This window comes from Eulemur rufifrons, chromosome 1, assembly GCF_041146395.1.
Source record: "Eulemur rufifrons isolate Redbay chromosome 1, OSU_ERuf_1, whole genome shotgun sequence".
In the NCBI taxonomy this organism is placed as follows: domain Eukaryota; kingdom Metazoa; phylum Chordata; class Mammalia; order Primates; family Lemuridae; genus Eulemur; species Eulemur rufifrons.
In genome coordinates, this window is record NC_090983.1 from 29,775,649 (window position 1) to 29,801,378 (window position 25,730).

The 25,730-nt window shown below is 35.2% G+C and overlaps 1 protein-coding gene across 2 annotated transcripts in view; it reads right to left on the bottom strand.

Moving 5' to 3' along the window:
* Positions 1–2,620: 2,620 nt before the first annotated feature.
* The window catches only part of CYP20A1 (cytochrome P450 family 20 subfamily A member 1), a 40,870-nt gene continuing 17,760 nt past the window's right edge, over positions 2,621–25,730 (bottom strand). The window contains exons 6-13 of one of the 2 annotated variants that reach the window (XM_069468573.1): positions 22,885–22,963; positions 16,030–16,145; positions 15,051–15,105; positions 11,768–11,888; positions 6,982–7,093; positions 5,726–5,790; positions 2,967–3,056; positions 2,621–2,841 (exon numbers count right to left, since the gene is read on the bottom strand). In XM_069468573.1, coding sequence (XP_069324674.1) covers positions 2,691–2,841; positions 2,967–3,056; positions 5,726–5,790; positions 6,982–7,093; positions 11,768–11,888; positions 15,051–15,105; positions 16,030–16,145; positions 22,885–22,963 — 789 coding nt within the window. In that variant the 3' untranslated portion in view covers positions 2,621–2,690. Of the gene's footprint in view, positions 2,842–2,966; positions 3,057–5,725; positions 5,791–6,981; positions 7,094–11,767; positions 11,889–15,050; positions 15,106–16,029; positions 16,146–22,884; positions 22,988–25,730 lie in introns of both variants that reach the window. The other variant, XM_069468565.1, reaches the window with a different exon arrangement.

Genomic DNA, 25,730 nt, shown 5'->3' on the forward strand with positions numbered 1-25,730 from the left:
AAGAATGCAAATCAAAATCAGTGAAGAAATAAAGTTTCTAAAAATCCCCAAAGCTAAAAAACTTAAATTCCTGATTTTACTATCAATTAAAAAGGCACTTGATGGTCCAATAACTTGAGAGTCATGCTACAAGCCATCAGTGACACCAAGGCTACCAAAATTTCAGTCGTTTGATAAAGGCAAAGAGCCAAATAAGAATAGTGAATGGATAACTTATTTTGTATATGATTATTAACAGTATTTTTACTTTTTAAAAATCCTCTAGAAATGATTTCTTTTTAATGCTTTAAGTTAGTCATGTAACTATGGATAAAATATACTTATTTAGTTGGTTCCTCTATGCTCTATTTTCCTTGATTCCCATCATTATTAGTTATTCACACTGTGTCATTTATTGGCAATTATGCTAACTCCCAGATTCTGGCTTTGCTGCCCTGTTTTTGCCTTGATCATCACTTATCAGATCTCACTTGCTTTAAAATTCTACCTCTCTCATCTCAACTGATCTGATCTTACTGACACTTGGATTACATTTCAATTGCCTACTCTAACCTACTGCCAGGTTCCAACCCACTCGTGGAACTTGGATAACAAAGGAAGTGTTTTATATACACAAAACCATAAAAATGATAGGTGGGAAGGGAGATAGTTAACAATGAGTCTTTTCAGAAATAACATGATGATAGTAACTAAGAATAGATTTCACTTAAAGTTTTAAAATTTAAAGTATTTCATCAATATTTTTTCAGAAATAAAGGCTGAATCAAGTTAGTTAAATTTTTATGTTAACTGGTCGTAACTAGGTCTAAAATGTTAGCTATTTAACCATAAACAGCATAAAAAAACTCAATAACTAGGGGTACATCCTTGAAACTACAATTACAAATGAAATACAGCAGTATTAAAAATAAGCCCACTTGTAAACAAGTATTCTTCTTCTTCCTTTTTTATCTATCTGCACTTGGCATATTTCCTTCAGTTGTCTTAAAGAAAAATATATTTCTAAAAAAAAAATCCTTTATAAATAGTATAGCCAAAAAACCAGACTAAAATACCATGCTATCAATAAAGAAAGTATTAAATCTAAAACTTTTAAGTGTTAAAAGTATAATTTTGAGATACCTAAAATATTCTTGAAATAGCCTTAATATTTCTTTACTTGTTAGTGAGACTCAACACTTTTCTAAAAGTTTATTAGACTTTCCCTCCTATGAAAGCTGTTCATGTCTTTTGTCTATCTATTGTACGTTTTTTCTTTACCAATTTATATGAGCTCTTTATATGTAATATGGCTATAATTTCTGTCATGTTTTGTAAATATTTTCATCCATCTTTGTTTTCTTTGTTTTCCCTCCTCTTTGGTGTGGTTTTGGTTTTTCGTTAGTGCTCTCTTCTTTCTTTCTTTTTTTTTTTTTAATTTTTAAAAATTTTTTGTAGAGACAGGGTCTCACTGTTACTTAGGCTGGTCTCAAACTCCTGGCCTCAAGCGATCCTCCCTCCTCAGCCTCCCAAAGTGCTAGGATTACAGGAATGAGCCACCTTGCCTGGCCTCTCTTCTTTCTTAATGACAAATTCATTATGTTTCATATATGACATAGTAGTAAGTACTAAAGTTAGGAATTCTGTTTTTTCCACAAATGAGAATTAGTGGAGTACTACAGTACTGCTAAGGTTTCTAGCAAAATTGGAATAACAAGCCTCAATCTTAGGTTTTCACATAGGAGGGGTGCTTCAAAACATATTCAGACACAACAATTAATTTCCAAATAATTCATATCAGTTCAAAATGTGTGTTAGCCACGAGGCAAAAAAATAGCAAATGCAAGGTATATTATCCATTATTCAAACCTAATAAAAATGATTAAAACACAAACCAATTTTGGTCAGAATATAAAATATTAATCTAAGAAATAAAATTATGGGAAGTCCTTTTTATTTCCCTTTAAGGTGATTTATTAGACGTACAAAAAGGAGTTAGGATTTTGTTTCTATTTTATGAATATTCAGAAAACATGATTCCCCAACTTGTACAGAAAATTTCTTTCTTCAAGACTATTCATTTGAGGCTGAGCACAGTAGCTCAGGCCTATGATCCTAGCACTCTGAGAGGCTGAGCCGGGAGGATCACTTGAACTTAGGAGTTCGAGACCAGCCTGAGCAAAAGCGAAACCCCATGTCTACAAAAAATACAAAAATTAGCCAGGCATGGTAGAGCATGCCTGTAGTCCCAGCTAGTCAGGAGGCTGAGGCAGGAGGATCACTTCAGCCCAAGAATTTGAGGTTGTAGTGAGCTATGATAACACCACTGCACTCTAACCAGAGCAACGGAGCAAGACTCTGTCTCCAAAAATAAAAAAAAAAAAGAATACTATTTGAGAGATCAAACAAGAAAAAGAATATGAAAATAATGGCATAGAAAGTGATAAAAAGAATTAAAAGTAGAAAGCTAAAGCTTCTCATTAAAATTATCAGTATATTGGTGCGCTGTAGCAGCACTGTAGCACTCTACTAAGTATAAATGTATATCATGAATTAAGAAAACATGATATATAAAAATCCAATTTTACATAATGAAGTATTAATAGGTATTGTTATTACAAAACGATACTTGGTTTATAAAAGGATTCAACACACATTTTATAAATGGTTATTTTCCTCAGTCTATTTAACAGATTTGAAATGTATAAATTTTAATCTCTCTTTGAGACAGTAATCCAAGCTTCTTCCCTTGATGATGTTACCAGTTCATACTTTGTTTCAATAACTTGTCCCTCCACAGAAAGTAGGTGCAGTCTCTTCACCAATACGCTCAGGAGTACTGTGGTCACCATATATGCAAACCTAGATAGGAAGAAAGTCAACTAGTTACTAAAGATTAAAAATTATACTTCAATTATATAGATTGCTCATTCTTTTTAACAATGAATTCTAAGTACAGAGTCTGGCATCTTTTTCCTTCACTTTACCTCAATTCTGGGCATTCCTGTGTGCCTGAGAATCCAAGTGAGGAGAAAGTTTTCCTTGCTAATTCATCATCAAACCGATCTGGATCAAACCTAAAAAGAAAATTTGAGGTTAATCACAATATAGCACAATATATAGTCAATATGTAAAATCCAAGTTTACATATTGACACTGAAAGAATACAGGTATGTAATAAAGTTAAAAATCTGATCAATATGTGAAACATTTTATATTGCCTCTTTAATTAAAACTTATTTTCTTTTCCTTTTTTTGGAGATAGGGCCTTGCTCTGCTACCTGGACTAGAGTGCGGTGGCATCATCAAAGCTCACTGCAACCTCAAACTCCTGAGTTCAAGCGAACCTCCCACCTCAGCCTCCTGAGTAGCTAGGATACAGGTGCACATCACCATGCCTAGCTGATTTTTCGTTTCTTTTTTTTGAAGAGATATGATCTGGGCATATGGCTCAGGCTGGTCTGTTGGCCTCAAGTGATCCTCCTGCCTCAGCCCCTCAAAGTGCTACAATTACAAGGTGTAAGCCACCACACCAGCCTAAAATTTCTTTTTTTTTTTTTTTGAGACAGAGTCTCGCTTTGTTGCCTGGGCTAGAGTGAGTGCCGTGGCATCAGCCTAGCTCACAGCAACCTCAAACTCCTGGGCTTAAGCGATCCTCCTGCCTCAGCCTCCCAAGTAGCTGGGACTACAGGCATGCACCACCATGCCCGGCTAATTTTTTTTTTTGTATATATATATTTTAGTTGGCCAGATAATTTCTTTCTATTTTTAGTAGAGACGGGGTCTCACTCTTGCTCAGGCTGGTCTCGAACTCCTGATCTCGAGCGATCCACCTGCCTCGGCCTCCCAGAGTGCTAGGATTACAGGTGTGAGCCACCGCGCCCGGCCTAAAATTTCTTAAAATTGGGGGCTCCACAAGAGTTTGAGGCTGCAGTGAGCTATGATGATAAACCATTGTGCTCCAGCCTGGAAGCCAGAGCAAGACCCTGTCTCAAAAAAAAAAAAAAAAAAAAAAAGGAGTCTCTAGCCTTAAAATTATACTAATCAATTATATTATACTCAGATTTATTAATAAGTGAGGGAAATGAAGGGGCTAAGAAAAGTTTTTTGTTTACAGAATTTCATTCTGTAAAAAGTCAACTATATGTTTAAACTACCGTTAATCTATCATCCCTATGGGGTTTATTCTTGGTTATATATCTATTTCTGTTAGTGTGAGTTGTCTCTCAAGGTACTGACAAGAATAAATCTCTGGACCTTCCACAAAGGATGAGTAAGAAGGTACCCAGCTGCAGAAAGCTTTTCTTCAGCATAAAACACTACCACTTTTATTTCCTATATTTGATTCCTAAAAATGATTTCTACATTATAGCATCTATTCCTTTTCATATTTTCAATTTATAACCTAAATTCTCTGAGTGTTTTGAGGATAGCAATAATGTTAACAGTTCCAATGAAGTTCCTCTGTTTTTCATATTACACTTAAAATTTATCAAAACCTTGGCATTTTTCTACATAAATACTTTTTAAGGTTTTAAAATTTGAAATTTTAGTTATTCATAATTATAGGCATACATTTTTCCAACAAACTATATCTTTAATTTTGCTGTAAAAGCCACTTGGAATATAAAATTACCTAATAATTTTTACTTTCAGCAAATTTTGAAGGACTGCTATTTGATTTATTAAGAAATTCCCTTTAATGTCATTATAATATTAAAAAGTAAAATGATAGGAACACTTAGTATACCCATCCTTACACTCCAGAAGTAGGTTACCTAATATGTAGGTTACCTATGACATCTGCCTATGTTCTTAGGTAACCTACGTCATCCATGCCACCAACCTCGCCCCCCTGCATTTCACAGTGTGGTTTTACTTCCAATCAACTCAGCATATAATTCTCTTCCAGGGCAGTAAATCCTTGCCCATTATCTTTTAGGGTTTTTGTTTTTTTGTTTTTTTTTTTTTTTTTTTTTGAGACAGGGTCTCACTCTGTTGCCTGGGCCAGAGTGCAATGGCACCATCACTGCTCACTGGAACCTCAAACTCCCGGGCTTAAGTGATCCTGCTGCCTCAGCCTCCCGAGTAGCTGGGACTACAGCAGTGTGCCACGACACGTGGCTAATTTTTACATTTTTTGTAGAGATAGGATCTCGCTATGTTGCCCACTCTGGTCTTGAACTCCTGGTCTCAAGCAATCCTTCTACCTCAGCCTCCCAAAGTGCTAGTATTACAGGCATGAGCAACCTTGCCCACACACCTGTTACCTTAAAGCAGATTTTACTGGATCCCCATCTAGGAGGCAAACAGCAGTAGCTTTGTTCTTTACCTTTTCCCTCCCTTGCCATTCACACACATAACATACATACACATTACAACTATTTTCTGAATTGTACTAAAGAGCTTAATAGTTGCAAGAGAACAACAGAAGAAAATAGAAACTGCATGAGCAATACCCACTTACCAACAAAAGAATTCCAATCTACTGAAATTAAAGGACAGTTATAGAGATCAAGCAATTAAACAAATCTTAGGATAGAAATGGTAATAAAAGAGACAAGGAGTAGCAGATTCATGGAAGAGAAAAAGCAGTAAACTGAAGATATAAAGGGGAGGCAGTGGCTTTCTTTTGTTGTAGCATTGCCACATATTGAATCTTCTCCTCAAAACCTAGAAAAGGAATGCAAAACATACAAACACATAAAAATCGACAATCACAAAGACAATGACAGATATTTCATACTTGTATGGTGATGGCCAAACATTAGGATCCTGAAGTACCACACCAAGGGCATAAAGGACAAGGGTCTGTGAAAAAAATCAGTCTAGTTAGTCAAGGCCTAACAGAGACAAAACACTCCCAGAAAGCCAACTCATCCTACATTGCCTTTAGTATAGATAAAATAATATAAGAAAAGACAGGCCATCATTTTGTTGATCTTACAATGGGGAAGGCCTCCCTGAGCATGTCACAAAATCTGGAAGCTTACAGGAATAACACACTTAGCTATATGAAAATTAAAAATCTACACCCAGTTAAAACAAACAAACAAAAAACCCACCATAAGCAACAGTTAAAGGTAACTAACAGATAGGAAAAAAATTTGCAATGTAACCAAGAGAGTTTTGTATAACATACAAAAAAACATAAGCTCACTAGAAAGAAAAATGAAAATTATAAAGAGATAATTCAAAAGAAAAAATACAAACTGTTATTGTAGGTGTGAATAGTTATTTGATCTCCTCAATGATCAGGGAAAAGCAAACTAAAATAATGGGATTCACAAAATATGTATAAGACTCAAAAGTCCTAAGACTCAAAAGTCCGAGATGGTAAGGATTTGGAGAGAAAAAGCATTTTCATACATTGTTGCTAAAAGTATAAATTGCCTTTTAGAGGGCAATTTAAATACAATATACAGATGGACTCTAACCCAAAAATTCCATTTCCAAGACTCTACTCAGTGCCTATACAAGTACATAATCTGTAATAATAAAAAATTAATGTCAATCTAAATTTTCATTAGTGGGGACTGCTTAAATAGATGATGGTACATCCACACAATGGAATATTAAGCAGCCATTAAAAATAATGAGTTGGATCTGTATCAAGTGCCGGTTGTACTAATAGCCATGATACACTCAATAAAATAATAAATTTAAAGAATATATGAAGAGTAACTTTTCACATGTAAATTGTTTTTAAAATACATATATATGTGTGTGTGTGTATACACATACACATAGTGATATAAATATATAGAAATAGGTCTACAAAAACACATAGTGAAGTGTTAGAAGTAATACCTGTGGGGAAGAAAGACTTTTATATTGCTTGAACTTCAAAATAAAGTTATTACTTTGTAATTAAAAGGATTGTATCTTTGATTTAATAATGGGTAGCATTTATTGGGCACTGTAAACGATAAACTTTTAAATACATACCGAAAGTGTTGAGAATAATTGAATAAGTTATTAAATATATCAAATGTTTCCTACCTCTCTGGGAATAATAAATTGGTCAATTTTTCCTTCAATATCTTGAAGCTGGGCAGAAACTGGGGTCAGTTTGGCAGTCCGAACAGTTTCACAGAGTACATGCCGACAATACCTGTTTAAAAAAAATGTTTTAAAGATGTTTTTTTTGGGAGAGACAGTTTGAAACATGCACACATTTAAAAAATGTCCTTCATCAACTTCTCAAATCTTCCTAACATGAAATAGTTCCATCATAATTCTTATCTTAAAGATATGTTATATATTAAAGATATATAAATTCCAGGTGGATAAAGATTTAAACAAAGAAAAACACCTCTAAAAGTACCAGAACCAGAACATAACTCAAAATAATATTTTTAGAATTTTTAATAGAAAAGTCCTTCATTTTTAGCATGACATGCTGACAGAAAGCATAAAGAAAAATATAAATAATCTAACTACAAAACATTTTGTTTATATATTTGTAAACATGAGAAAAATTAAAAGACAATTAGGAAAAATATTTTCAGTAAATATATCCTTAATGTATAAAAGTGCTTTTAAAAAAGAGCTATAAAAGCTTTTTTAAAAAGGTAATAAAATCTCTTTCAAAGTAACTAAAATAATCAAATACCCCAATAGAAACGTAGAAAATATAAAAAAGCAATTGAAGAAAAAATACAAATGGTCTGGAGATACATAAAATGATACTCAACCTAACTAACAATTTAAAGATTGTCAATCAAAGCATCTTATTTTTACTTGCCAGATTGACAAAGATGAAAAAGAATGACAACAGATATCACTAATAAAAGATGGAGGAAGGCCAGGCACAGTGGCTTACACTTGTAATCCCAGCACTTTGGGAGAGGCTGAGGCAAAAGGATCACTTGAGGTGAGGAGTTCAAAACCAGCCTGGGCAACATAGTGAGACCCTGTCTCTACAAAAAATTTAAAATTAGCCAGGCATGGTGGTGCATACCTGTAGTTCCAGTTACCTGGAAGGCTCAGGCAGGAGGATCACTTGAAACCCAGGAATTCGAGGGCAGTGAGCTGTGATTGTGCCACTGTGCTCCTCCAGCCTGGGTGACAAGAGTGAGACCTTGTCTCTTACGTAAATAATTAAAAAACAAAAAAGATGGAGGAAAAGGGCCAGGTGTGGTGGCTCATGTCTGTAATCCCAGCACTTGGGAAGGCTGAGGTGGGAGCATTGCTTGAGGCCAGGAGTTTGAGTAGCCTGGGTAACACAGTGAGACCTCTGTCTCTACAAAAAATAAAAAATTAGCCAGGGGCCGGGCGCGGTGGCTCACGCCTGTAATCCTAGCACTCTGGGAGGCCGAGGCGGGTGGATCGCTCAAGGTCAGGAGTTCGAGACCAGCCTGAGCGAGACCCCGTCTCTACTAAAAAATAGAAAGACATTATATGGACAACTAAAAATCTATATAAAAAAATTAGCCGGGCATAGTGGCGCATGCCTGTAGTCCCAGCTACTTGGGAGGCTGAGGCAGTAGGATCGCTTAAGCCGAGGAGACTGAGGTTGCTGTGAGCTAAGCTGACGCCACGGCACTCACTCTAGCCTGGGCAACAAAGTGAGACTCTGTCTCAACAAAAAAAAAAAAAAAAAAAAAAAAAAAAAAAAATTAGGTGTGGTGGCACATGCCTGTAGTCCCAGCTATTTGGGAGGCTGAGGCAGGAGGATCACTTGAGCTCAGGAGTATGAGGTTGCAGTGAGCTATGATTTCACCACCGCACTCCAGCGTGGGCAACTGAATGAGGCTCTGTCTCAAAAAGAAAAAAATAAAATGGAGAAAAAAGACACTTTCATATCTAGTTGGTGGAAGTATTAATACACCTTTCTTTTTTTTTTAATAGCACATTTTTATTTCTTATTCTTTAATTCCTTGTCATATAGTGGACCTGTGTTGGTACAACTTTTCTTCTTTTTTTTTTTTTTTTTTTTTTTTGTGGGGGACGGGTAAGGCGCAGGCAGTAAGCCTGGCACCCTAGCCAGGCCCCGGTACAATCTTTCTGAAGCATAATTTGGCAATATATATCAAACTATTAAGTGTGTATCACAGTGAGAAGAATAAAAGCTAAAATGTACTGTAATCTTGCCATGAGTCAGTGCACTTAAATACTTTATATGCAGTCATTTCATCTTTACAAGAATCCCATGGATGCATTATTCTAATTTTACAAATCAAAATTAGAGGCAATTGTTTAACATCACACAGCAAGTAAACGGCGTTGACAAGATTGAAACCCATGCCTGTCATACTCCTCATTCCCTCATCTTAACCGCTGTCCCAATGCATATACCTTAAACTATACAACCTTATTTTACAGAAATAATTGGAAATACCAGCAAAGATGTAAACATACAAACATTGTTTATAATGTCAAAAAACAACAAAAACCAAAGAGGAAACATCCTTCCTTCCTTTCTTCTGAATAAATATTGATTGGGTAACTACTACCTTTGAAGCACTGTGCTAGATACTGAGCCACAATAGTGAACAAGACAGATATCACGAAAGGAATTCAGAATCTAGTTGGCAGGGGGAGAGAAAGTGGAGAGGGCATAAAGGATGAACAATTAAAAAAGCACAGTAAATGTTATGATAAAGGAAGTTCAGGGTATTATGGGAACACATGACAGGAGCACCTAATCTAGGGAAAGGGCTTTGTAGAGAAATAAACACCTAGGCTGAGACCTGCCCCCAGCAAAAGAAAAAAACCAAAATACACCAAAACTGAAGTTAGCCAGAGGAGAGAGGAAAAGAAAATCTATACAGAAGAATAGTCTGTGCAAAAGCTAGGAAATAACAAAGAGTGCTGTGCCTTCAAAGAAACAAAAGACATTCAGTATAGCTGAATCCAAGGCTATGAACAGGTACAAGTAATGAGAGATAAGGTGGGAGAGGTATGTAAGGCCCAGCTCTTGAAATGCCTCATAAGCTATGTTAGGGAGTTTAAACTTTATCTTAAGAGTAATCGGAAGCCACTGAAGGATTTTAAATTGGGGAGTTACCTAATCAGATGTGACTCTCCAGGTGTAGAAAGATCACTAGCTCTGTGATTCTCAACTTTGAATACACATTAGAATCATCTGAGAAGCTTCTGAAAACTTCTGATGCTTAGAGATTGTTAATCAATTGGTTTGGGGTTGGCCCTAGGTATCTGTATGTTTAAAGCACCCTAAATGATTGCAGTGTGCAGCCCAGGGCTCCAGCAGCAATTTGGAGAATGGATTGGAGAGGAGCAAGAGCCAAGGCTACTGAAGTATTTTAGTCAAGGTGATTGACGGTAATCTGAACTAGAGTGGAGGCAACGGCAATGGATAGAACTAAAAGGCCTGAAAAAATTCATTGGAAATTAGAATCAACAGAACTCGATCATTGATTGGATATAATGAAGTCACTACACATGAGAATACTATCCACAAAATATTTACAGAAAAAAAATTGAATTTTCAGAAGAGTTATGTTTTATATTTTAAAATGTTTTTTATTTTTTGTTTTATATACATGTGTATGTACACAGAAAAATAGCAAAGATAGATAACAATTGTTATCTCTTAGGATACATTTACAAAGTACCTTCACTTTCTACTTCATACACTTCTATATTATAATATAAAACTTCAAAACACAACTAGTATTACTTTTTTCGTTTTTTATTTCTTACTTTTCTTTTTTATTTTGTTTTACATTATTACTTAAAATTTTAAAAAAGCTATATTCAATGTAATAAATAAAACTTCCAACATTTAAAAGACTCTGAAACAGAAATTTCCTTTGGAAACCCACCGCTTCTAGCTCTTCCCAATAGCTGTCTCCCTGTCTTCTTTTTTATAGTTGAAATACGCCCCAAGGTAGGATTGCTTGCTACCCTGTCTCAGACTTCTAACCCCTGAGCAGTCATAGCTGCTATTTTTTAAAATCTTTTCTTTACTAAGGTATTACTTACACACAACAAAATTAATCTATTTTACCTGTACAGTTTGATGAATTTTAGTAATTGTATAAAATTGTGTAACAACCACCACGAGCAAGATATAGAACAATTCCCTTACCCTAAAAATTTTCTTCATGCCCCTTTGTAGTTGATCCCCTCCCCATTCCTAGCCCCAGACAACCACCAATCTGCTTAATATCACTATAGTTTTATCTTTTCTACAATTTTACATAAATGAAATCATACAGTAGGCAGTATTTTGTGTCTCGCTTCTTTCACCTAGCATGAGATTTATCTGTTGTTGTATGTATTGATATTGTGTTCCTTTTATTACTTAGTAGTATTCCATCATATGGTTATACCACAATTTGTTTATCTATTTACCAGTTGCTGAACATTTGAACTGCCTCCAATTTTGGGCTATTATGAATAATACTGCTATGAACATTTGCATATAGGTCTTTGTGTGGACGTGTTTTCATTTCTCTTGGAATGAAATTCCTAGGAGTAAAATTGCTGGGTCATATGGTGAGTGTATGTTTAACTTTTTAAGAGCCTACTATACTGTTTTCCAATGTGGCTATACCATTCTGTATTCCCACCAACAAAGTATGCGTGTCCCACTGCTTGACATCACTGGTACTATTTTATATAGGCTAATTTAAAGGTTTCCCACACTACATTACAATTTTGTAAAACAGGTTAAATTATTTATAAAAATCTATATGTAAATATTTTAAGTCCTATGAAAATATATAGTTTTCCTAGGTAGCCACATTAGTTTTATATTAGATAAATCAGTTCAAATTTACCTTTTAATGATCTCTTCTTTCTTTTATTGTGTTCTTACCTGAGCTGCTCAATTTTCTCTGGAGTAATAGGACCATTTCCCAAAACCTGGTTTATCTCTTCATATAGTTTTTTTTGAACTTCTTCACAGGTAGTTAAAAAACAGATTGCCCAGGTACACACTAGGTGAAAAATTATATTAATAACAATGAAAATAGCTAACTCATGGTTTGGGTATAGAATTTAAAACAAAATTAAAAAACAAATGGCTTAGAGTGGGGTTTTATATATGCATTTTTTTTCTTCTGATATAAGATACATAAATACTACGAAAGAGTAAAATGAAATTCTTCACAGGATTGTATTTGATTGAATGGAACATGAATATTTACAGAATGTTGTCCAAAAGAGAGTGGAATCTGGATGTTTTCTTTCTTTAAATTGGCAAATAACTGAAGCCACTTAATACATTTTACCTTAGGTAAAAGTTAGGATAATAAATAAACTTCCTATCTGTGGGAGTGTTCAATGTTGGTGATAGTGATGGATTATCTGGTTCATTCAACCTTGCAAAATAAAAAAACTAATTTATCAGTTCACTTAGGAGCACTAATGAAATGATTCATACAAATCAAAGCAGTAGGAGATTTACCTATAAATCAATATTCTAAATTTTTACTCATAATGGTAAATACACTGGCTCAAAAACTATGACTGGTTATTGCTTAGGTTCTCAAACATCACCCAGGAGTTGGCTCATGCTCCAACTCACATCCACAGATTGTGACTCAGTACATTTCTGGCGAGGTCCAGGCATTTGTACTTTTAACAAATGCAGTACCATAGTTATTTGGATTAACACCAAAATTGGAAGATCACTGGCTCATGGCTTACCTTAAACTGATTTATGGATTATATTCAGTGAGGAAATGAAAATATACGATGAAAATAAAACAGAGGAAAACGAGTAGTTATATTTCCTTTAGGGACCCACTGGGATTATAATTACTCAAGAAATGCAATCATGTGGATATATCTCTTTCTCTAGAATATGCATAAACTGACACTATCTATAGCTCTACTGTTTCCATGTCACAAATACTTCCTAATATGCTTATAGTAACTTCTACCTTACTTAACTTCTACCTTTACTTATCAATGATTTCTTGTCTGAGCTAAGAGCTGACTTAAATTTGTCTCAGTTAATTTTTTAAGAAGTTTGCCAGATTCAACTATTACCCATATTATTATCACTAAAATCAATAGCTACTTGATACTCAATTATTTTGATAAATTTCTCACATCCAGAATTCACAAAAAGCATATGAGTGACTGCCTGTCCTTAAGTTTTCCCTATATATGCTGCTTCTTCATTATGGCTTTTGAGAGAACTATAGAATTTCTATTTCACAAGGGGTGTGAAAATTTGTGTAGTGTACAATATGTATGTAATACAATTTTATAATACATAGTAATATATACCTGAAGAATTTAGCATAAGGATTTGCATAAAGTAGTCACTCACATACCCTGTTTGACTATACTATCACTTAAAATTAATAAAACTAAATAAGCTTAATAATCTCAAACATCGGTTCTTTTGTAGAACTCCATTAAAAAGGATAACTGGAAATAGCTTAAAAATGTGATTTTTAAGCCATCTAATGTCCTTTAAATATAATACTGAATCAGACACAATTTCGTGGAGGTCATCTAGAGCTAAACCCTTACTTTAGAAAAGGAGAAAAATGCAGAGAAAAGTACCTTGCCCAAGGTCAATAGGTGGCAAACTAACCTTAGACTTTAATTAAGGTTTCCTGTGTATCTTATCTCTCTAAAATTTCAGAGATACTTTAAGAAATAACCAACTCATACGCAAAGAAAGAGAAATACTCTTAAAATCTCCCTAAAAACTGAAAATAAGATTAAAATGTTAATTTGATCTTGGAAACAGTCACTTTTTCTAGTGTCCAGACCACAACTGATTCAGAGTTTTTGAAAGTCTTTAGCGAAGCCATATTTTTGATTTAATACATTTTTAAAACAAGTAAGCATTTTAAATTTTTATTTCCTTTTTTTTAAATGGGGTCTTGCTATATTGTCCAGGCTGGACTTGTACTCCTGGGATCAAGAGATCCTACTGCCTCAGCCTCCTGAATACCTGTGACTATAGTCATATCCAGTAAGTCAGCATTTTTTTAAAAGGTCAAGTATGTTATTTTTGACATATGCTTACCTAAATTCCATTTTATATAATATCTGGACATCTCCAGATGTCAAAGAAAAAATTTTTAAGTTTACGTTTCTACTCACCATCTTTTTTCTTTTTTTTTTTTTTTTTTTTTTTTTTTTTTTGTTGAGACAGAGTCTCACTTTGTTGCCCAGGCTAGAGTGAGTGCCGTGGCGTCAGCTTAGCTCACAGCAACCTCAGACTCCTCGGCTTAAGCGATCCTACTGCCTCAGCCTCCCGAGTAGCTGGGACTACAGGCATGTGCCACTATGCCCGGCTAATTTTTTCTATATAGATTTTTAGTTGTCCATATAATGTCTTTCTATTTTTAGTAGAGACGGGGTCTCGCTCAGGCTGGTCTCGAACTCCTGACCTTGAGCAATCCACCCGCCTCGGCCTCCCAGAGTGCTAGGATTACAGGCGTGAGCCACCGCGCCCGGCCTTCTACTCACCATCTTAAAGAAAACTTCCTCAAACAGAAAGAGCTATAAATGAAATCCTCCAAGTGAACGTAAATTTTCCAGATTTTAAATTGATGTCCTAATACTTCCTTCAAGCATTTTTATCGTAATATATTTTTATGTCTATAAAAATATTTTTATGAATACTATATAAATGAATGCTATTCCACTAATCTAAAAACCAGTGAGGAAACTTAGAAACATATCACACATTTTAGAATTTTAAATAAAAATCACCTTTGATTCCACCAAGAGAGGAGTTCTTTTAAATCATGATTTCTGTGGCCTATATCTTCTGTTGGTAGACCTTAATAATAGCAGACTGGCTTGGAGTCAAAGTAAAAAGCAGCAGCAGGAAATGGAAAAGCTCACTGCTCCAGTTGGAAATGTGTCAATAGCAGTTCATTTTAAAGGCACTAACTAGAATTCACAATCAATAAAATGTGTCAAGAAATTTATGGTAATTTTCAGAGCCAGTATCAAGCACTTTGGGGTAAAAAAAAGGCACCTATGTGAATCAAGCCTTTAAAACAAGAATAAAAAAGAGGTAAGGGAAATTATAAAGAGGTCTTGCAGTGTTCCCTTTATTTTAGAATAGCTTCACCCTTGTGTATTTTGTAATCCATCTGAAAGAGAACTCAATTTATACTTACATTTTGCAGTTATTATGCAACCGGCCAGAGAAAATATCATACTGTCTTCTATGATCTAGGAAACAAAACTAAGTTTAGAAAGTGTGAAATGCAAGGGCCTAAATTAAGCCCTGCTAAAATAATCTATAGAGTATAAAATGAGGGTCAGTGAAAGGAAAAAAGTGTATTATTTCTTTATGATGTTTTAATTTCTGACCTCTCTGTTTTAATTAAAACAAAATCTGTATATGAAAACCAACCTCAATACTGCACTGCTTTTTGTGTGTCTGTCTATTTTTTATTGATATATCATAGTTATACATATTTTGGGGGTACATGTGATATTTTGATACATGAATACAATGTGTAATGATCAAATCAGGGTTATTTCTTGCTAGTATTATTGGTTTATGATACACTTTGGCAAACAGATTGGCTCAGTCCTATGTTTCTGACTTGGCCTGGTGCAACAATAAAGCCTCAAAACAGTGGAGAAGATCCTACTACTGTCCTAGAAGGCTGATTCAATTTCTGTGCCAAAACACACCCAGAAAATCACTTCTGGCCACAAGGACTTGCATGTGTAGAGTAGGGTAGAAGATTCCCACAGTGAACAGATGTGGCAATAAAGATTCCATTCCTGTCTTTTGCCCGACAACACCACAAATGCAGTGGTGTGCTGATGTGCACTGTGGATAAGCCAAACTGCCATACCTGGTCATGCAGGCAGTTACTTAGTCTATAAAGGCTTATACAACTTCTTCTTTTATGACCAGAGCATTTTAGTTCAATATTTGCTTACCCAAATATAAAATAATATACAGATGCTTCAACGAGCTAAATAACAGGAGACTAAGTGCTCATACTACTTACGATGTACAATAAAAGAGAAGAGAAGCCATTGAATTCTAGGAAGGTATCTGGATTAAAGTAAATAAAAAGCACACTGTGTACATGTGTGATTATTTTTTATTTGATAAACATTTGACAATCACATCACCTGTTCGTCATTGAGGTTCCCCTGTACTAAGGAGTCAATGAAAATATGCTGACTGAAGTTTCTTCCTTTTCGTTCCTTTATGATTTTCTTTAAAATAGATTCCAGTTGCTTAAGGGCTTAGAGAAGAAAAACAAAATGATTTTAGAATCCAATCATTTGTGGAGACTAAACTTTTTAAAAATAATTCTGCATGATGTTATCATATAAAGAATAAAACTTTCAAAGTTAGCAACCAACAATAAAGAAAACTAATTTATAATTTTCTGTTCCTCCTTTTTGCTAAATTTAACATATGTACAAAAAAGTGCACAAGACATATAAGCACAGTTTAAGGAATAACTATAAAGCAAACATCTGAATCATCATCACCCAGGTCAAGAAGTAGAACAATGCCAGCACCTTATAGGCCTCCAAAACACATAAACCTCTCTCATGATATCACCCACCTTCCTTCTAAATTCTGTCTGCTTAACTCCACTTCTTCTCCCAAACCAGTCATCACGCATGTAGGGACAGAAACAGATGTGGAATAAACAGAAAAGTAAATTTCTAAAACCTGAAAGTTATAAATAACTGATGCCCAATGGTCAATAAAATTATCCAAAGATCCATTTCAGTCCCTGTCTTACTTGACCTATCACATCACTGATGATGTTGATAACTTACTCTCCAGGAAACACTTTTTCATGTAGCTCCCAGGACTCCACGCTCCCCTAAATGCCACGCTTCCTTCCCACTTTGCTGCCTGCTCATTCTCAGTCTTCTTTTCTGATTCCTTCTCGTCTCTTGACTTAATTATGGAATGTCCAAGCACAGGGCTCAGTTTTTGGACCTCTTCTTTTTTTCTATCTATATTCACTACCTTGGTGATCTCCAGTCTCAAGGCTTTAATACAGTCCATGTACTGAACACTTCCAAATTTATATCTCTAGTCAAGACTTCTTTCCCCTGAACTCCAGACTCATACATCTAACAACAAACCTGGCATCTCCACTTGGATGTCTGAAGCATACCCAACATACTGAACTCTTGATCTTTCTCCCCAGAACTGGATCTTCCCACAGTCTTTCTTATCTGATTTCCTAATAACCTCATTTTTCAACTACTCAGGCCTAAAACCTTGGTGTCTCCGTCTCTCTTATACTCCATATTTATCTGTCAGCCAATGTTGGTGGGTGTATCTTCAAAATACAGAATTACTGTCTTCTTCTTTTTTTTGTTTTGGTTCTATATTTTCTGTTGCCCGGTCCAAGCCACATTATCTCTCTTGCCTGGTTCATTGCAAGAGCCTCCTAATTGGTCTCCCTGCTTCTGCTCAGGCCCTCTGTAGTCTATTACAGCAGCCAGTGATCCTTTGAAAACATAACTCAGATCCAGCTCTGCTCAAAACCTTTCAGTGGCTTCCTATGTCATAGTTAACAACCTACTCATACAATGGCCTATAAGCCATAAAAAAATCTGTGCCTCTTCCCAATTTTTCTGACCTCATCTCCTTCTGCTCCTCCCATAATTCACTTCAACCCAGCCATGCTGGCCTTCCTGTTGTATCTCAAATATACCAGGAAGAGTCCCACCTCAAGGACTTTGCAATTACTTTGCCTCTAAATGGAATACTCCTTTGGACATCCAGGTAGCCCCATGATCAGCAAGACTAGTTTCCTCATGTCTTTAAAGTGTTTGCTCAAAAGTCACCTCATTTTGGTGAGGCCTTTCCTAATAATTACTTAAAATTGCAACCTCTTGGTTCATCAAAAAGACAAACAAAATTGATAAACCACTAGCTAGACTAATCAAGACAAGAAAAGATCCAAAGAAACAGAATCAGAAATGAAAAAGAAGATAGTACAACCGATACCACAGAAATATAAAAGATCATCATAGACTATTATGAACAATTATATACTCAAAAACCAGAAAACCTAGAGGAAATGGATAAATTCCTGGAAACATACAACCCCCCAAGAATGAACCAAAATGAAATAGAACTCCTGAACAGACCAGTAACGAGTAGTGAGATTGAATCAGTAATAAAAAATCTCCCCTGCCAAAAAGGCTCAGGACCAGATGGATTCACAGCTGAATTCTACCAAAAATACAAAGAAGAACTAATACCAATGCTAAAACTATTCCAAAAATTCAAAGAGGAGGGAATTCTCCCCAAACCCATTTTATGATGCCAGTATCACCCTGACACCAAAGTCAGGAAAGGATGCAACAAAAAAAGAAAACTACAGATCAATATCCCTGATGAACAAAGATGCAAAAATCCTCAACAAAATATTAGCAAATTGAATCTAATAGCACATCAACAAGATAATACCACGATCAAGTGAATTTTACACCAGGGATGCAAGAGTGGTCCAACATATGAAAATCAATATATGGGATACATCACATAAATAGAATTAAGGACAAAAACTATATGATCATCCCAATACATACAGAAAAAGCATTCGATAAAATTCAGCATCCCTTCATGATAAAAATTCTCAAGAAACTAGGCATTAAAGAAACATAACTCAAAATAATAAAGGCCATATATGACAAACCCACAGCCAACATCATATGTAACGGGGAAAAGTGAAAGCATTCCCCCTAAGAACTAGAATAAGACAAGGATACCAACTTTCACCATTGTTATTCAACATTGCATTGGAAGTCCTCACCAGAGCAATCAGAAAACAGAAAAAATTAAAAGGCATCCAAATTGGAAAAGGGGAAGTCAAATTATCCCTGTTTGCTGATAATATGATCTTATGTCTAGAAAACCCGAAGACCCCACCAAAAATCTCAGATTTGATAAATGAATTCAGTATAGTTTCAGGATATATAATCAATGTACAGAAATCAGTAGCAATTCTATACACCAGTAATGATCTAGCTGAGAACCAAATCAAGAAGGCAATCCCTTTTACAATAGCTACCCCCAAAAATCCCCAAAAAACCTAGGAAAATATTTAACCAACAAAGTGTATGATCTCTATAAGGAAAACTACAAAACACTGATGAAAGAAATTGTAGATGACGCAAATGAATGGAAAAACATCCCAAACTCATGGATCAGAAAAATTAATATTATTAAAATGACTATAATGCCTAAAGCAATTCACAGGTTCATTGCAACACCTATCAACATCTTCGGGAGGTTGAGGCGGGAGGATTGCTTGAGGCTAGGAGTTTGAGACCAGCTTCTCTACAAAAAGTAAGAAAATAGCCTCTCAAGTAGCTAGGTCTACAGGCATGTGCCACCTCAAATAACTGTAGTCCTAGCTACTCGGGAGGCAAAGCAGGAGGATTGCTTTGGTTGAGCCCAGGAATTTGAGGCTACAGTGAGCTATGATCATGCCACTGCCCTCTAGTCTGGGTAACGGTGATACCCTGTCTCAAAAAACAAACAAATAAGCAAGCAAAACCCAATAACAACAACAAAAACCCCAAACCAATGTCATTTTTCACAGAATTAGAATAAAAAATTCTAAAGTTCATATGGATCCAAAAAGGAGGCCAAATAGCCAAAGTAATCTTGAGTGAAAAGAACAAAGCATCCCATTAACTGACTTCAAATTATACTACAAGGCTATAGTAACCCAGACAACACGGTACTGGTATAAAAATAGACACTTACATGAATGGAACAGAATAGAGAACCTAGAAATGAAGCCACCTACAGCCAACTGATCTTTGATAAAGTCAATAAGAACACACACTGGGGAAAGGACACCTTTTTCAATAAATGGTGCTGGGAAAACTGGATTGCCATATGCAGAAGAATGAAACTGGACCCCTACCTCTCACCACACACAAAAATCAATTTATGAAGGATTAAAGACTTATGTGTAAAACCTGGAACTATAAAAATACTAGAAGACAACTGAGGGAAAACTCTCTGGAAATTGGTCTAGGCAAAAAAAATCATGACTAAGACCTCAAAAGCAAATGCATCAAAAACAAAAATAGACAAATGGGACTTAAACTAAAAAGCTTCTGCATAGAAAAAGAAACAACAGAGGGAACAGACAACCTGCAGAATGGGAGATAATATTTGCAAACTGCATATGACAAGGGGACTACTATTCAGAATTTACAAGGATAGTAAACAAAACGAACAACTTAACATCAAGAAACCCAAATAATCCTACTAAAAAGCGAGCAAAGAACATGAACAGACATTTTTCAAAAGAAGACATACAAATGGCCAACAAACATATGAAAAAATGCTCAACATCACTAATCATCAGAGAAATACAAATTCGAGGCACAGTGAGATATTATTTTATTCCAGTCAGAGTGGCTATTATTAAAAATGCAAAAAATAACAGCTGTTGGTGAGGATGTGGAGAAAGGGAATGCTTATACACTGTTGGTGGGAATAACAGTTAGTACAACCTCTATGGAAAACAGTATGGTGATTTCTCAAAGAACTACCATTTGATCCAAAAATCCCACCCCTGGGTATCTACCCAAAGGAAAAGAAATCATTATATCAAAAGGATACTTGTACTCATATGTTTATCACAGCACTATTCACAATAGCAAAGATATGGAATCAACCTAAGTGTCCATCAGCAGATGAATGGATAAAGAAAACATGGTGTATATACACGGAATGGAATGTATAGCAATGGAATACTATTCAGCCATGAAAAGAATAAAATCATTGTCTTTTGCAGCAGCATGGATGGAACTGGAAGCCATTATCTTAAATGAAACAACTCAGACACAAAGACAAATTCCACATGTTCTCATTTATAAGTGGGAGCTACATAATGTGTACACATGGAAGCAGAATGTGGAATGATGGACAAAGGACACTTGGAGGAGTCAGTGGGTGAGAGGAGGTAGATGATGATAAGTTGCTTGGTGGGTACAATGTGGGTTGCTTCAGTGATGTATGTATTGAAGGCCCTGACTTCACCAAATGTAATATATCAATGCAGCAAAACTGTACTTTTACCCCATGAATATATACAAATAAAAAATAAATGGAAAAAAAGTTGCAACCTCCTTACCCTCTGGCACTCCCTATCCCCTTCTGGTTTTATTTTTCTCTACAGCATTTTTCACCTTTTAATATACTATTTAATGTACTTGTTTAGATTATTGTCTGTCTCTTTCCACTAGAATGTGGTGCCACAAGGGCAAGAAACTTCCTTGGTTTAGATTACCACCTAAAACGTGCCTGCATATTACAGATCTTCCCTAAATATTTATAGAATTGAATGATACAATACACATTAGTTATCCAAATGAGAAATTATTAACACTGTAATGCAGTAATTGCAATACTTTGCTACACAGCTGAATCATCAAAGTACAAGTCACATTGCATAACAATTAAATCTGAATGTTTATAGGTAGAAGCCAGCCTTCAATATGTTTTACAAGATTCAATGTGTAGCAAAGTTTGGTAAATACTGCTATACATTCTCAACCCTACAAGTGCATTACAATAATCTGGAGAGCCTTTACAAAAATATCTGATGCCCAGTCCACCCTTATTCCAGATTTTGAATAAACTGGTCTAGGATAGGGCCCGATTTTCAGTTTGTTTTGTTTAAGTTTCCCAAGTGATACTGATGTGCAGAGCAGGTTGGGAATTACTTAAACAAAGGAAGCTCTGATCCAGCCATGGGATTCCATACCAAACCATAATCATTTTCAATAAAAGCTCAAATTTGTACTATGTTCATGTTATAGACCAAGGAATACATCATGTTAGACAATCTGCTTTTATTTAGAATCAAAGAATATAAATTATTAATTTTCATTTCATATTAATCTAACCAATATTTCTGAAATACATTTTTTATCAAGGGGAATTAATCCAAATCCATCCATCAAGAGCATCAGAATAGTAATAAAAAACAGCAGAAAATACGTCAATTAAATTGGCTTTTTTTGACTTCCGTTGGACAAGGGAATCACTACAATAGTAAGCTAATAAGCACCAAGATTTTTGTCTTCCATGAATATAATAGGTCCTAGCACACAGTAAGCCTCAATTTTTGTTGTTTGTTGAAAAGATGAAGGAAGAGAATCCTGTGAAGCAATGCAACTAAATATGGAAAATAATCCATTATTCCAATGCAGCCTATGTATTTTAATTTACCCCGCCTGCTTCCAAAGAAGGAATTGAAGCAGCTCAGAATAAAAGTACTGAAGCATTACAATCATTCAACTACTGACAGGAACTACAAAACAACAACAAAAAAGGAATAAAGGAGAATAATTTGGGGGAGCTATCTTAAATTAAAATTGCTATTTTTCTGTGTAAATTTTATAAAGTTGTACTTAATACCAAACAATTTTGAAGATATTTTTACTCAGTGTTATAAATGGCAAAAAATTTTTATGTTGCTACAGTTTTTTTACAAATATTTGTATAATATTTAATCATATTGACATTATTTTCTTAGCAATACCTTTAACATTGAATATTTAGTTTGGTTTTGGTTTTCTACTGGCAGAAACAGTACTACAAAAATTATTTTCATGAATATTTTCTTGTTTTAGATAATTTCATCCATTATGTATGGCTCGTAATATGTACTGTCAAATTGCTTTCTTAAAATTGTACCCTTACACTTTCCATTAATTCTGCAGAGTGTACCAGCTCTACAGCACCTTCATTCTGCAGTGAGTGCTAGTGTTTTCTTTTACTAACTTACTGCTTTTTTTTCTCTTTTGCTAAAGAGAAACTTACATGGCAGGAAATGTAGGAAAAAAACATAAAGAGAAAATATAAATGACCTGTAATATCACCATTCAGAGATAACCCTATTAAAACTAGGGTACAAAAAAACTGGGGTACATATCTTTTTGTCCTTACCAAAAATTAAGAGTGACCAAACTTACCATCTTCATATTGCTTTTTCCGAGTTGTACTTTTATCAAGTGACCCATCTAAATAGCCTTTTCCAATTTCAGACCAAACCTGAAAATAGGAAAATATACTTATCTATTATCCAGTAGGTAGATTTTCTAAATAATTCAGAGCAATGTAAGCTAATAACTAAGGAACTCCTTTTTAACCAATAAATCTGATAATTAAGCTCTCCCTTTTAAGAGGGCTGCACAATCATTTACTCCCCAGTCTCAAAGGATAGGGACAAATATATTTTAATGATTTCAGTCAATGCACTTTCAAACTAATTACAAATGGAAAGTGTAAAGTTCCTTTTCTTGAAAAGGAGTATGAATAGAAAGGAAAAAGGACACAGCATCAGAGTCAATCCTCAAATTTTTATTATAATGGCACAAGTAGATAAGTAAAATTCACAGGTAATTACAAACTTTAATTTCCTTTGCAATTTATTTTTATTTTTTGTGAGACAGAGTCATACCCAGGCACCCAGGGTAGAGTGCAGTGGCATCATCATAGCTCACTGCAACCTCAAACTCCTAGGCTCAAGTCATCCTCCTTCCTCAGCCTCCCGAGTATCTCGAGTAGCTGGGACTACAGGCTCGCACGATGACACCTGGCTAATTTTTCTGTTTAGTAGAGACGGGTCTCACTCTTGCTCAGGCTGGTCTCAATCTGCTGAGCTCAGGTGACTCTTCCACTTCGGCCTCCCAAAATGCTAGGATTACAGGCATGAGCCACCACGCCCAGCCTCACTTGCAGTATTGATAACCATTAGCTGGGGTGCAGAAAAAGGTAAAAAATTCCTCTAAGGTTTGGAGATAAAAAGCAACAGAATAGGCTTCAATATTTCCAAATTGGGTCATTAGCCCCTGAAAAAAATGTTAACTTGATTATAATTCAAAAGTTCTGAAAGAATTCAGGGAAAGAACACAAGATTTATTAATCAATAGCTAAATATTGTATTTGAAAAATAATAAAGAGTGCTTCGCTTTTTTTTTTTTTTTTAACTTTTTTTTTTTTTTTTGGTAGAGAACAGGGTCTCACTAGGTTGCCCAGGCTAGTCTCGAACTCCTGGCCTCAAGCTATCCTCCTGCCTTGGCCTCCCAAAGTGCTAGGATTACAGGCATGAGTCACCATGCCTGACCTTTCTATTTTTTTTCTTTTAGATAGGATCTTACTCTGTTGCCCAGGCTAGAGTGCAATGGCCTGTCCATAGCTCAGTGTAACCTCAAATTCCTGGGCTCAAGAGATTACCCAGCTAGGATGAGAGAGACTAGAATAAGAAAGAAGAAACAAAGGGAAAAATATATAAGATATAAGAAAAAAATTTAAAAAAGACATTACCTGGCTAATTTTTACATTTTTTTTTTTGTAGAGACAAGGTCTCACTATGTTGCTCAGGCTAAGAGTCCTCAACTCTTACCTTAAAAGTTATAAATTTCAGATTATTTAAACATAAAAAATTAAACTATTAGAAGTATTTTTAAAATGTATACTAAATATTTATATTAGGAATGCCGTTAAACTGTGGAAGGAGTTTCTAAGCACGACATAAAGCACAGGGTAAAAATTCATAATGAAAAAGTCAAATTGATTTACTTACATAAAAACATTAACATTTATGATACTGAAAAAGCATTATCAATAAAAGTAAAAGCATGCCAGGTGTGGTGGCTCACGCCTGTAATCCTAGCACTCTGGAAGGCCAACGTGGGAAGATTGCTTGACGCCAGGAGTTCGAGACCAGCCTGAGCAAGAGCAAGATCTTGTCTCTACAAAAAATAGAAAAATTAGCCAGGCATGGTGGCGTGTGCCTGTAGTCCGAGCTAGTAGGGGGGCTGAGGCAAGATGATCACTTGAGCCCAGGAGTCTGAAGTTGCAGTGAGCTATGATAACACCACTGCACTCTAGCCTGGGTAACAGAGCAGAACATGTCTCAAAAAGAAAAAAGTAAGAGCAAATGAAAACTGAGATAAAAATAAATAGCTGTTGCAGATCAATAAGAAAAAGAAAGCATTAGTAGAAATATAGGCAAAGGACAGGAGAAAGCATTCCAGAAAAGAAACACAAGTTTTGACAAAACTATAAAGATATTTAACTTAACAAGTAAAAGAATTATAAATTTTAATCATAAAATGTCATTTTTGACTTATCACATAGGCACATATTTACAGGACCAACAATTTTAAATGTTGTCAAAAGCACACGGAATAAGCACACTAATGTTGGTGGGAAAATAATCAGCACAATATTTTTGGAGGGCAGTTCAGAACTACCATATGCAATCGAAGGTGAGGTGTATACTTTTTCACGTTTTAACACCTGTGAAATAAGTATGCCTCTTACAGCTGATGACATCTCCCAACTGTTGTCAGCCAAGTACCAGTCCTGATGCAGTTGTCACTGCCTCTGAATTCACAAACTGGTTATTATTCCTGGTGGAATGACTGAACAATTGCAATCCCTTGGTGTTTTAGACAATAAAAGATCATTTGAGGAAGGATAAGTACTGCTTATGGCCTGAAAACTTTCCTTTGATAACTTCTAGTAATGTTAAGAAAATACCAGATTCCTCTCAAAAATACAGATTTTTGAATCTACTCATGAAATATCAGACAAACTCAAATTGAGGGATATTCTACAAAATAACTGTCCTATACTTTCCAAAAATATCAAAGTCAAGAAACAAAGAAAAGCTGAGGAACTGTTTCAGATTAAGAAGATTTGATCACTAAAAGTAACGAGTGATCCTGAGTTGGGTCCTGGATTGGGGGTGGGGGTGAGGGCTGGCAAGCTATTAGAATAAGAACATTATGGGGATAATTGAAGAAATTTG